Here is a 14,424-nt window from a genome sequence, read left to right as displayed (position 1 = left end):
CTTTTTTAGGAAAAAATAGAAGAATCAAGTTTTAGAACCATAATATCCACCCTTACTTATGACTTGGCCTTGGCATTAAGGGTTTACTTTTTGTAATCAATAATGCTGAAAAATGAGATAAAATTACAATAGAAACACTTTCTAAATACAAGTGAAATTTCAAGTTTCAATTTAGAAAATGCAATAAACATCCAAGTATCTGGTCTAGAACAGCCTGATCTGAATTATCTCTTACGTAAAAGTTTATGTAAAAGACGAATTGCCGAGATCATAGAAACTGTATCAAAATGTTTTATACATGGGTATCCTTAGAATTTAGATATTATAATTCAAATGGCAATGAATTTTTCTTGTCTCCTTTTACAGAGTAAACATTGAGAATAAATTCAAACTAGAATGAACAATACAGTGAGCATCACTGAAATATTTTAAATATCATCTACAATGAAAGGCACCTGGGAAAACGTAACTTGAGGCTTAGAGCCTTTCCTCTCAGGAACAGTGATTTTTTGACTTGTTTGTTTACAGGGAATGAACGCTACCGTACCCTGCAAGCATCCAGCACATGGTGCAGCAGTGATGACAAAAACATATTGGGGCTCGCTCTCAAAACTGCATAAGGTACCGACACAATGACAAGCAGCTAAGGGCCACATAAACAAATGTCTAAAAGTTACTATACTACCAAATACACATGGAATAAGAATTAACAGATGCATCAAAAATTAATGTTGCAAAGAGTCCTCTTTAGTTATCCCCCCCCCCCACACACACAAAAAAGCTGAGGACTGAACCCAGGGCTTCAGGGCCTACCACTGAGCTAAATTCCAACCCCAAGAGTTGCCCTTCAGAGAATGAAATACAGTGAATTATTAGTATGCATCACACACGAATACATGTGCCCAAATTCACCAGCATACACATTCCAGTACCATATATACATACAAAGTAACTACAGTCAACAATAATTGTATATGTCAAAATATCCAGTATATTTTAAATATTCCTCAAAAATAGATATTTTGGTGATAAATATGCTGCCTACTTTAATCAAAGCACATTGTACACATGTATTGAAATGCCACACTATAAATATGCAGGATATGTGCCAATTAAAAAGAAGCATACATCTATAAGAGAAAGTGAATGCTAAAGTGTAATTATTAGACTAAAGTGACATTTGGATCTAGTTCGTCCATAAAATAAACAGCACTACTGGGTTTCATCCAGGTAGATGGCCAGGAAACCTGACAAAAGGACTCATGCTAGTGAACTAGCTGTCAGATCCCAGTTACAGAGAAGACCGACACACAATCCCAGGCCCCTTAAGAAATTTTCAATTTAGTAGGCTCAATGATTACATCCAAATAGCAATTGGTGAATCTTAAAATGGAATTTTTAGAAAACTTTGCCTGCATTTTTATGTCAAAAATGACAGATTCACAATAAATACAATTAGCAGCTTGCTGGCACCCTGCAGAAAGAATTCAGCAAGTGAAAGACAAAGCTCATTTGTTCGACGTTCACCAAGGACAGTGCCAGGTGCTGAGCACACAGTGAACACAGACAGCGTTCCCACTTCCCTGCGCTGACAATCTGCAGCGACTTCCACCAGGCATCACAGAAACAATTAGAAATGGCTCTAGAAGCCTTACATTTTAATACAATATTAAGACTCCACAATGTGCTCTTTATACAAATGAAGATTTTTATGGTAATTTATTCCAAGAGAATAATTCGTTACTTTAAGAAATAACTTTTCACAGTCTCAGCAAGCCTGTTCAGAAGTCTAACACACTCAAGAAAGATAGGACACTTATACAATTGCACACCATAAGACAATGAGAACAGACTATGTATGACTACATGCAGGAAAGCAGATGAAACACACAGACTTAGCAATGAACAAATAGGAAACTACAAAAATACATTCTGTATACTATGTACATGCTGCGATTTTATAATATCATAGAAACTTTGTATAATACACAAATTTCTTGCATATTTGTATAAACACATTTTATAACATGTATTTATAACTACATATAGTTCCAGAAGGTGAAATCAGAGTAAGCAGGAGACAGATTCAGGTGCTGTAGAGGATGCTTGCGATCCCAGCACTTAAGGAGGCTGAGCAAAGTACGTGAGTGAAGGCACCTGGTTTACACAGCCAATTCCAGACGACCAAGGCCCTCTCTCAAAGAAAATAATGTCGGAAAGTATTAAGTACTTTAAAAAGCAAATATCATCATGTCTATGAATAGTAAGAAGGCTCAGATATAAAATCACCCTATGAAGAGTATACTCAAAACAGTGTGACCAAGTATATAAAACTAATCTTCGTTATCAGAAATCAGGGATTATGGGTAAGTTAAGGAAGGAGGGGTATCAAGTAAAGAGAAAAGTAACAGGAAAGTGTCTAGAGCTTTCATTTATTCGTCTGGGTACTGGTTACACGAGTATGACAGGACCACAAAAACACAATGAGCTGACTTAAGAGTCTGGGCACACTGCTGTAAATGTATCACCACCACATGGCTGCACATCTGGTCCATACGGTACTCATATATCCAGCGGACACATCCAAAATAAGATATATAAGTCCTGCGCCAACAGACCTTAAAGTGTGAAAATGACAAAATGTAGACAGTAATACAACAAAACTAAGTGAGTGCCTTCAAATTTACATATAAAAACAAACTTCAGGCCTGGGGGTACAAATGAACGTAGAGCAGTTGCCTGGCACAAGCAAACCCTGGGTTTAAGAAAGTTAAGAGGCAGGAGAGGATGGGAAGAGAGAAAAGAAAGAGCGGGAGGGAGAAAGGAGGGGGAAGAAGAGAAAAAGACAAAGGGACAAGCAGGAAACAAGAGTTACACTCCAGAAAGGAAAACGAGCCGTCCTAGTGGCACAGTGCAAGGCCAGAAACTTACTAAGGAGGCTCTCCGGGACCTGCGGCTCATGGGCTGGTCGAAGGGCGGGCTGCTGATCTGCAGCTTCTCCAGGTACCCGTCAGGTATCCTGATGTCTGCAGGAAGGGACAGCCGCTTATTCAAGTCCTGCACAGATGGAGAAGCCAGGGCATTAGACTGAGTAACTCAAGTTTTCTTGCAATTCCAAAATCACTTAAGGCCAAAATCTTTCTGTGATCAAAAGCAAATAATGCGGTTTTATGGAAATGGTTTTAAAAGGCTCAGCACTTTCTTTAGCAAATCTAAGCTGAACTTTACTTTGAGATCACACTCTGTGTAGAAGGAAGCAGTCTAACAGAATGCAAGCGTTAAGAGGACAGTCTGTAGGAATCAGATCTCTCCTTCCACCATGTGGGCTTCAGGGACTGAACTCAGGCTACAGGCTTGCAGGCAAGTGCTGCTACCTGCTGAACCATCTCTTTAGTCCCCTAAAGTGTTATTTTGAAACATGCTCAGTATCTTTGCAGAAAGCTTTTTAACTTACAAGATATACTGAAATAATAATAGTCGTAACAAACGTCTGGTTTATAAGACTACAACATGCATTTTTTAATATTTATGTTTATGAATATTGTATCTGCATTTACGTATGTGAATCATGTGTGTGCCTAGTGTACCCAGAGGCCAGAAGGGAGCATCAGGTCTGCTAGAACCACATAGGTACTGTGAACTGGACCTGGGTCCCCTGCAAGGGCACTGAATATTCTCAACTGCTGAGGCCCCTTGCAGTTCCCACTCTCTCTTCTTTTACATGGAGAAATAACTTAATGCACCACAGGGATGTATAGGGGAAGGGGACCATACAGGATAGACTAACAAAGTAGAAAACAAGCTGGTTCTGGCTTATTTATGCCTCTTAGAATTAAAACTTATATATAAAAACTACAAATTGCCCAGATGACTACTGAAAAGGTGTGATTAAGAAAACGGTTTTCTACAGAATGTGAACTGTAATTAATGTATAGTTGCCTTGGGGCTGCAATTAGAAAGAAGAAACATTCAGACTCCAGCTCACTAGGCATAGGGGCTCTTGGTTAAGTGCCATTCACTTTCACGAAAAGTGTCAAGGCAGAGAGCCCCGCATCACCCCGGGCTGCTGGGTTCCCTCGGCTCTCCAGCTGCCCACGTTCTCCTTCAGAGTCTCTTTCTGCCGCTTCGGGCCTGGTTTTTGTTTTGTTTTTTTCACTGTGTGTGTGTGTGTGTGTGTGTGTGTGTGTGAGTGAACTGTGCCTGGCACACAGTAGATGCTCAATTTGTTTGTGAGGGGAAAAAGAAAGGTAGGTTTTAAATAAGCATCTATTTGCTCCACCTGTGTGCATGTTCCTTTAGAAACACCAGTATCCACACAAAGGCATATCTGCATTCTGTAAACACTTACCTCCATTGAGATCCGTCTGTGTATGCGGTTTCTGAGGCAAACGCCGGTAGGTGACTGGACTTCATCAGATGATGTCCCAGACGCTTGGTCACTCTCTCCATCTGATCCCATTTTCAGATTTTCATGAACAATATCTGTAGCAGAAAAGGAGGCATTGTCTATCTTTAAAATACAGATCTTATCTATTATTATCTATAATTATCATATAATTCCTTATCCTTACAGGTAGAACAGAGGCAGTCAGCAGGAACTTCACTGCTTCGCTCGTGGGTTAAAGGACTTTAGCTGAAACGTGAAGACTATCAAGAACTAGAGAATATTTGCTTATTCAAGTTTTGTGTCACTCACTACGAAACTGACAAAGGCATAACACACTCTTACACTGCATCTACATTACTAACACTGTCAATGCACCACCTTAACCCTAGACCAAGAGTCTCAAGAACAGATTTTTTTTTTATTGTTTTGTTTTGTTTTGTTTTTTGAGATGGGTTTGCTCTGTGTAGCTCTGGCTGTCCTGGAACTCACTCTGTAGACCAGGCTGGCCTCAAACTCACAGAGATCTGCCTGCCCCTGCCTCTTAAGTGCTGAGATTAAAGGCATGCGCCACTGCTGCCCGGCAAGAACTGATGGTTTTATATTGCTCCTGAGCTAAAAGTGTTGGCTGCGTTTTTAAAGGTTTCTGCCCACGGAGAAAGAATATGCAACAGTGACTACAGCCATTAAACCTAAAACATCTGCAAAGAAACCTCTTGTCTACACAACCAACAGAACTACAAGCCAAGACCTGATTTCTTGAAGATAAATACCCCTTCATGGCTGACTTCAAATCATCGGCATAGTCTTACTAGACATGTGACGTGATAGAAAGAACTGGGCAATAGCACACCGCTATACAGTATTATCACATACTACTAATACACAATGCAAAGAAATGTGCACACCACTATACAGTATTATCACATACTACTGACACACAATGCAAACAAATGTGCACACCACTATACAGTATTATCACATACTATAGACACGCAATGCAAAGAAATGTGCACACCGCTATACAGTATTATCACATACTACTAACACACAATGCAAAGAAATGTGCACACCACTATAAAGTATTATCACATACTATAGACACGCAATGCAAAGAAATGTGCATACCGCTATACAGTATTATCACATACTATTGACACACAATGCAAAGAAATGTGCAATGGCACACCACTATACAGTATTATCACTATGACACACAATGCAAACGAACCCTCAGAGAGTAGATAATCTCAGACAGCAGTAAAGCAGCTAAAGGGTAATGACTTTTGAGTACTCGTTATCTTTGTTCTTTAAATTGAGCTGCTTAACTCTAAACCTGCACAATTTAAAGTGTAACAGTAGCTGTGTTTAACAACCAGCTGTAGCAATCAGCTCTCATAAACCAGCTGAGGTGATTCCGGCACACCATTCTTTCTTTTGTGCCGCACCGACAGGGATAATGGCACATTTCTCACAGATGAAACCACGTTGTAGGAAGACTCGGTCTTAAAATTACTGAAACGAGCCAGAAAGTAACCTTCTGTGGTAAGAAATAAAGCAAATAGAATAATAAAATACTCAGGAACTTTAGTGAATACAGTTATCCAATGGGACAGTAAAACAGCTATGTTTAAAATGATTTTTAAAATCAAAACATAATACACCACTAACAAAAAAGATCAGAGATAAGAATACACAAAAACTCACAGATATTTTTTTTCTAGATATTTCTAAGGACACAAAGGCAAAAGAATAACAAATCAGGTGATAATCTATTTCTTGCACTGGACCATTATGTGGTAATGACTTAAAGAGCTACTGAAGCATGACTATATATTATGACACAGTGTGCCTAAATACTATGACACAGTGTGACTATACACTAGGATACAGTGTGATTATATACTAGGATACAGTGTGACTAAATACTATAACACACTGTGCCTAAATACTATGACACAGTGTGACTATATACTAGGATACAGTGTGACTATACACTAGGATACAGTGTGACTATATACTAGGATACAGTGTGACTATATACTAGGATACAGTGTGACTATATACTAGGATACAGTGTGACTATACACTAGGATACAGTGTGACTATACACTAGGATACAGTGTGACTATACACTAGGATACAGTGTGACTATATACTAGGATACAGTGTGACTATATACTAGGACACAGTGTGACTATATACTAGGACACAGTATGACTAAATACTATGACACAGTGTGACTATATACTAGGATACAGTGTGACTATATACTAGGATACAGTGTGACTATACACTAGGATACAGTGTGACTATACACTAGGATACAGTGTGACTATATACTAGGATACAGTGTGACTATATACTAGGATACAGTGTGACTATATACTAGGATACAGTGTGACTATACACTAGGATACAGTGTGACTATATACTAGGATACAGTGTGACTATACACTAGGATACAGTGTGACTATATACTAGGATACAGTGTGACTATATACTAGGATACAGTGTGACTATATACTAGGATACAGTGTGACTATATACTAGGATACAGTGTGACTATACACTAGGATACAGTGTGACTATATACTAGGATACAGTGTGACTATATACTAGGACACAGTGTGACTATATACTAGGATACAGTGTGACTATACACTAGGATACAGTGTGACTACATACTAGGATACAGCATGACTATATACTATGACACAGTATGACAGGCGAGCACTAGCCACAGCCTGGAACCTTTCTTATGATTTTTATAAAGGTTGTTCTGGATGAACAGGTGTGCAAACACTATTGCCCTATGGCACTGGCACTCCTTCTTATTTCATACAACTCACAGCCAGTGTACATGTCTTACAATCAGAAAGTTAAATGTAACAGACACATTACCTAATCTGCTTCCGTTCCTGGGCATTGCCATGAAGGAACCAAGGCTTCCTCCAATGACACTGTGGGGCCTTCGCAGTGGCGGCTTCTTGAAGGAGCCTGTGTACTGGTGGAGGAAGGAATGCATGCTGTGGGACGTTGGGGGCCTGCCATTCTTCACGATAGGCTCTGTGGTTCACGGCATCCAAGAATCATTCCAGGGTCATCGCCAGAGTCGGGATTGCATGAGAACGGTTAAGAAGACAAAACAAAGCAAAAGTTGTAATAGAGATCATTGACATGGAAGCTCACTTCTTTGGCTATTTATTCAAGGTGCTAGAGTTAAAATAATTTCTATGAAAGAATATTTATAGAAAATACCTTAACATTTTAAGTTGATCCGAAGACCAAAACTAGTTAACAATTACTAATATACCCCGCCAAGATTTTTATTACCAAATTACTTACATCTTTTTTTTTGTTTGTTTTTTTGTTTTTTGTTTTTCGAGACAGGGTTTCTCTGCAGCTTTAGAGCCTGTCCTGGAGCTAGCTCTTGTAGACCAGGCTGGTCTCGAACTCACAGAGATCCGCCTGCCTCTGCCTCCCGAGTGCTCGGATTAAAGGCGTGCGCCACCGCCGCCCTGCCTCAAATTACTTACATCTTGAAATCATTTTGATACTACTTCGTGTGCTGCCTATCTTGCATGTGCCTCATCGTCAAATGTGCTGTAGAATATAACACATGTAATCCTTACCTAAAGAAATCTATACCTCTATTTTAGGTGTTCAGAAAGGCAAGTCAGTTAGTGAATAAAACAGGTATACTTAAGTGCTTTTCAATACGGAGACTGAGACAATTGCTCCAAATGGTATTCTGTTATATAAATAATTTTAAACAAGCAAAGACTCATTACCGAGCAGAAATATCTGACAATACAGTACATCAGAATCAGCTACCCATGAGGAAGAATCTTAGCGGTATTTTGTTATAACACCTATTTCAATTTCATTAAGTATACCTCCCAAAATGGAACTGCTGGTCCATATAATAACTCTATGCTTAACTTTTAGAGGAAATGAGACAAGTTAATTTTTGACAGTTTTTAAAAACTAAATTCTTAGGGCTGGGAATATAGCTCAGTGGTACAGTGTTTGCCTAGCAGGTGTGAGGCCCCAAGTCCAATTTTCAGTGCTACAAACACATAAATAAAACAAAACATAAAATTTTCTCAGAGTTATCTTTCACAGTGGGTATCTTAGAAATAACATCTTACACCTCCATTTACAATTCTAAATTTATGTTTAAATAAAGCTGTTCTAAGTTAGGGTCAGTGTGTGTAGAGTGGCCAAGATCAAGCTTCTTTTTACAAACTGACTTCAAATTCAATATGTAAAATTCAGGATTCTTCTTTCCTGGATTCAATCTACCAATCAATGTGCAAACATACTAGCTACACAATGTATTGTGAATTACAGTTATGGCAGAACATCTTAAACTGATTTTAAGCTTCAAAGTGTGATACAATCATTAAAACTATAGAAATCTCTCAAATTCCAGTTGAGAAGAAAACCATAGATGATAACCAAAGGTACTGTGTGTTACATTTTTCTAAGGTATTGATATAATTCCAGCCCAACAATGGTGAACTTCTCCATTTTGTTACAACACACATGACAGCCACATGCCTACATAGGATGAAAGTGTATCAGGGCTCCTCCTGATCACGCTTGTGATCAATCTAGAGACCGGAAATCAAAAATCTGTCTGGGGAAGTTTACTCAGAGAAGTTATAAACTATTTCACTTATTCCTTCAGCCAGCATGGGCACTGTTTCAAACTAGATAAAGACCGCTTTTGCTTTATAAACTCTTACATTCCATGTGAGTCTTTAAACAGCACAGTCCATACACGTTCTTTTTTTTTTTTTTGGTTTTTCGAGACAGGGTTTCTCTGTGGCTTTGGAGCCTGTCCTGGAACTAGCTCTTGTAGACCAGGCTGGTCTTGAACTCACAGAGATCCACCTGCCTCTGCCTCCCGAGTGCTGGGATTAAAGGCGTGCGCCACCACTGCCCGGCCTCCATACACGTTCTTATACAGCATGTTGACATCGACACTCTCTCTGTGTGCACCCTACCTTCTGTAGTTTTTATGCTAGAAACAAAACAGGAGGAAAAATAAACTATAGGGGGAAGTGTGTTTACTATAGCTAGTAGGCACTGACGTGATCCAAACCAGACTTAGAATCCCTGTCAAGACTGTAGATGAAATCTACCGTACACACAGAAAATTAGCAGCACCTGACTGTGGCAGTTCATGACAACGAGGGATCAATGTCTGCTATGTCTTCAGGTATGGTATCAAGTCACTCCAACAGCATTCCTATTTTTTCTTCTTTACTGTCTGCTATGAAAAAACAACTTATACTATTTTTAAAATCCTAGGTATTTTTTTTAACATTTTACCTCTGGTGGTTGGAAAGAAAATGCATGCCTGCCTCCAGGGAGTGGCCCCATTAGGAGGTGTGGCCTTGTTGGAGGAAGTGTAGGAGGCTTTGAGGTCTCCTCTGCTCAAGCTACACTCACACACAGTGACACACAGTTGCTTCTGCTGCCTGCGGATCAAGATGTAGAACTCTCAGCTCCTTCTCCAGCACCGTGTCTGCCTGCATGTTGCCATGAATACAATGGACTAAACCTCTAAAGCTGTAAGCGAGTCCCAATTAAATGTTTTCCTTTATAAGAGTTGCTGTGGTCATGGTGTCTCTTCACAGCAGTAGAAACCCTAACTAAGACAGAAGTTGGTACCAGGTGTGGGATATTGCTGTGACAGGCCTGACCTCGCTTTTGTTTGAAGGAAGATGGATCTTGAAACTGTGGATCAAAGCAGCTGAATGCTTTAAGTGCTGCTTACGGGCCACTCTAGTAGAAGTATGGGAGATAGTGGTGCTGAGGGAGATTTGAACTGCGGAGGGGCAGGCTCAACAGGTTTCAGAGGAGAATTTTAGTATGTTGCCTAGAGACTGTTCTTGTGATAGTCTGGTGAAGAAGGTGGCTGCTTTTTGCCCTTGTCTGAAAAGTCTGCCTGAGACTAAATTGAAGAGTTTTAGATTAGTCAGCGAAGGAAATCTCAAAACAGTCTAATGTAGACTCTGCCGTATGGTTATTAGTTTAACTCTAATGAAGATTTATGATGAAAAGGAGCAAGATGAGAAAGTAAAAACACAAAATGTATAATTTAAGGAGGAGAAAAGGAGCGCCAGGAAGTGGAAAGGAACTAAGTCTTGTGTTCTAGGAGATAAACAGGATAAGAAATGGAATAAAGGAAGTGGTGACCTCAGAGCAAGATCCCACCCAGCTAAGTTTCCAACTTGTGAAAAGGAATTAAAGAACAGCTTAGAGCCGAGTGTGTTGGTGTATGCCTTTAATCCCAGCACTCAGAAGGCAGATTGGGGAGGATCTCTGAGTTTGAGGCCAGCCTGGTGTACAGATCCAATTTCAGGACAGCCAAGCTTAGACAGTGAAAGACACCATGGAAGACAGAAAGTTAGTAAGATGTAATTGAACGAGGGGCCATGGTCCAGCCAGGAAGCAGTAGAACTTGGCAGTTTTCGCCATGTGGTTCTGGCTTTATTAGAGTCAAGAAGAAAAGGGCTATGGAATTTTCCTTTGAGACTAAGGAAAACTGATGAAGCCAGGCATATGTCAGGGGTATCCATCCATGCATGGAGGCCTAGAGAGGCCATTGCATGAAGTTATGAAGTTGAAGCCTGGATTGCCTTGGAGACCCCAAGATGTTAGAGATGCCAGAGCAGTGGACTATCTGCTGAAGAGAGCTGCTAACAGGGAGAGGAATCAGCCCACAAGAACTAAGTATGTTCCAGTCAACAAAGCCAAAAGGAGTTGGAGATCTGGAAAGTGTTTTGACATCTGACATGGAGATGCAGAGTTAGGAGTTTGCCCAGATAGTTTTTGTTCTTGCTTTGGTTCAGTGTTTCCTCACCATGCTTCCTTTTGGGGAATGGTAATATATATCTATATCTATATCTATACCTATATCTATCTCTCTCTCTCTCTCTCTCTCTCTATATATATATATATATATATATATATATATATATATATATGATATATATATATCATCCTGTGCTATTATATGTTGGAAGTATGTGATCTGCTTTTTTTATTTGATTTTCCAGAGGATTGCAGTTAAGAGATTGCATGTATCTCAGAAGAGACTTTGAACTTTAGACTTTTAAATAAGTTTGAGACTGTTATGGACTATGGGGACTTTTGAAGTTGGACTGAATGCATTTTTGCACTGTGATCCAGCTACAAGCCTCTGGGGGCCAGGGAGTAGAATGTGGTGATTAGAAAGAAAATGGTCCTCAAAGGAAATGGCACTGTTAGGAGGTGTGGCCTCTTGGAGGAGGTGTGACCTCTTGGAGGAGGTGTGGCCTCTTAGAGTAGGTGTGGTCTCTTGGAGGACGTGTGTCACTGTGGGGTGGGCTCTGCGGTCTCCTTTGCTCAAGCTACACTCAGTGTGACACACAGTTGCTTCTGCTCCCTGCAGATCAAGATGTAGAACTCTCAGCAACTTCTCCGGCACCATGTCTGCCTGCATGCTGCCATGAATACAATGGACTAAACTAAACCTCTGAAACTGTAAGCTAGCCCCAGTTAAATGATTTCCTTTATAAGAGTTGCCATGATCATGGTATCTCTGCACAGCACCAGAAACCCTAAAACATCACCATTTGTTACAAACGAATCAGGTTTTTATGATAATTACTAAAATATTCCCGAAAAATATTCAATTAGTCTAAATTATTAATAAGCTCTCTCAATAAAGTCAGTGCATCTTCCACGGTGTTTACTTTGGTTTTGGTTTTTTGAGACAGGGTTTCTGTGTAGCATTGGAACCTTTCTGGAACTCACTCTGTAGACCAGGCTGGCCTCAAACTCACAGAGATCCACCTGCCTCTGCCTCCCAGGTGCTGGACTTAAAGGTGTGTGCCAGCTATGACTCAGTTTCAACAAAAAAAGTTTTTCTGGTAATCAAATATTCATTAGGAATACATTCCAGAAGTTATGTACTATGAGGTACATGGTGCCTCTTTTATCCCTGAGCATCACTGGTAAATGCACTGGCCAGACATTTGCACAAGAATGAGCAAACTGGATTCGACTGCTATTACCACCAAGAATTCAATGGGGGTCTAAGGGAATAGTCGGATTCTGCTCCATGTATCTCACTAATCCTTTTATAAGAGGGATAAATATTACAAAATCATCTTCAAGATCTAAGTCAAATATAAATTTTACCACCTATATATGATGTCCAAATTACTGTCTTAAATTTCTTATTGAGCTCATTTTTCTTCCCTCTGTCAGAAAGCAAAGCATCAAGGAAAGCGTCAGCAAACCAAGCAGACTATGAAAACAGACTATGAACAAATGTTCAGCAAATAATGATTTGTCTGAGGAAGAGCAAAGTCTCTGAAGCCTGGGAGGACAAACTAACCTCTCTAAGCAGCACTTCGGTGCATTAGTCCGGCCGCAGTCCCACACCAAGACTGCTACCTACAGACCCCTCCCTCTGCCTGTCTACACCAGCAGCTTTACCTGCAGTGGGACAGGCGTCCAGGCTTTCAGCCACTGCCAGAGATCTCCGACCAGAGTTTCGGCACAGGAAAGGAAGCTCTCCAGGTGCTACAAACCATGGCTCACTGTCAGCCATTTTTACAAGCCCCTTCCTGGTCACCAGGACATGCCTCAGGTGATTTTGGCTTTGATTATATAGCCTTGTTCTAAGATTTTTCACCGATCTTACATTTTAATTCATTCAACTTAACAAATCCTTCAAATTTTTACATTAAAATTTGTGTGCTATTGCCTTGTGTTGTAAAACACGCTGTCAAATGGAACACCACATTTTTGTCTTTGTCATAAGTGTTCCCAGTGCTCTGAACACACTGTGGTACGTTAAATAAGAAAACAGTAAATTCACTCATCTGATGAATCTTGTAATCTATGAAGACAGTCAATGCACACCTAGAATGCTATAGAACTACAATAAAGCTACAAACAAGAAGTTTATAAACACTCAAGTCATAAAGTATTTAAATGCTATTTTACAAATAGTTATTTAACAATCACTACAATTTTATAGACTTTATTCTTATTTAAGAATTAATAAAACAAAAAGGTATTCACAGGAGCAGGAGACCAAGGACATTGTTAGTACATCTCATTTGGGATGAGAGCAGAATATGGCATTAGCCAAGCATATTCAAGTGAGTCTTGCCCCCCCCCAAAAAGGCCCCCAAAACCAACCAAACAAAAAACCCCCCAAAACAAAGAACGGTTTAACAAAGGCGCCATGTTCAGCTTGTTTGCACTGTATTCATGAGGCAGTTAGAGTCTCCTGCCGGGCATTACCGTTGTCTTTGCTGCTGCTCTCCTCCACTGTCATCTGCTCGGCCAGCTCGGACAGGGATTCATCGATCGTCTGGCTTCCCCTGAGCGTGAGGGACAGTCTCCTCTTAAACTTTTTCATCCTATCAGCTGGATGTAGCGTGAAAAGTTCTGAAAGTGAAGAACAAACAAAAAAAGGAACTTTTAAATATTTTATTGCTCAAGAAAAATGTCACTCTGGGCTTACAGGGAATCTTTAATATATATATATATATATTAAATAAATAAAAAAAATGACACCTCAATTCCAGAAAACATCACAGAATCTACACTTTTTGTTTAAAAAGGTATAATTTGATTAATGTTATATTTAGTTGGCATCAACAGAAGGGGAAAATTCTATTAAAGTCCACAGAGAGACCTTAAGAATGAGACCTGAAGAAATGAAAACTCCCTAAGGCGTGCCCTCTGGAAACTGCTAGTGCCAACTGGACGGTCACTTTGACACGCAGGTCCATCACAAGTCTCAGCCATCATTCAGGAAAGAGATGCGCGCCTCATCCCATTTTCATGGTAGGGAAATCGCTCAGAGACTCCCCCAAACAAACCATCAAACACAAGGCAAGAGAACTAAGACTCAGAGGTGAGATTTTATCATTTACCCTTTCTTCTAAATTATTAACAGTTGTGAAGTTCTGTAGCATACACACTGCATGCTACAATTTACACGATGTCAAATATAACCA

At 39.9% G+C, this 14,424-nt stretch overlaps 1 protein-coding gene across 2 annotated transcripts in view; it reads right to left on the bottom strand.

Moving 5' to 3' along the window:
• Cdk17 (cyclin dependent kinase 17) overlaps positions 1 to 14,424 on the bottom strand; it is a 78,417-nt gene that overhangs the window by 20,009 nt on the left and 43,984 nt on the right. For both annotated transcript variants that reach the window (XM_038314917.2, XM_038314918.2), the window contains exons 2-5: positions 13,703 to 13,849; positions 7,289 to 7,453; positions 4,349 to 4,482; positions 2,932 to 3,057 (exon numbers count right to left, since the gene is read on the bottom strand). In XM_038314917.2, coding sequence (XP_038170845.1) covers positions 2,932 to 3,057; positions 4,349 to 4,482; positions 7,289 to 7,453; positions 13,703 to 13,820 — 543 coding nt within the window. In that variant the 5' untranslated portion in view covers positions 13,821 to 13,849. The remainder of the gene's footprint in view (positions 1 to 2,931; positions 3,058 to 4,348; positions 4,483 to 7,288; positions 7,454 to 13,702; positions 13,850 to 14,424) is intronic.

This window comes from Arvicola amphibius, chromosome 17 (assembly GCF_903992535.2).
Source record: "Arvicola amphibius chromosome 17, mArvAmp1.2, whole genome shotgun sequence".
Classification (NCBI taxonomy): domain Eukaryota; kingdom Metazoa; phylum Chordata; class Mammalia; order Rodentia; family Cricetidae; genus Arvicola; species Arvicola amphibius.
This window is presented reverse-complemented; position numbering and strand designations above follow the sequence as displayed.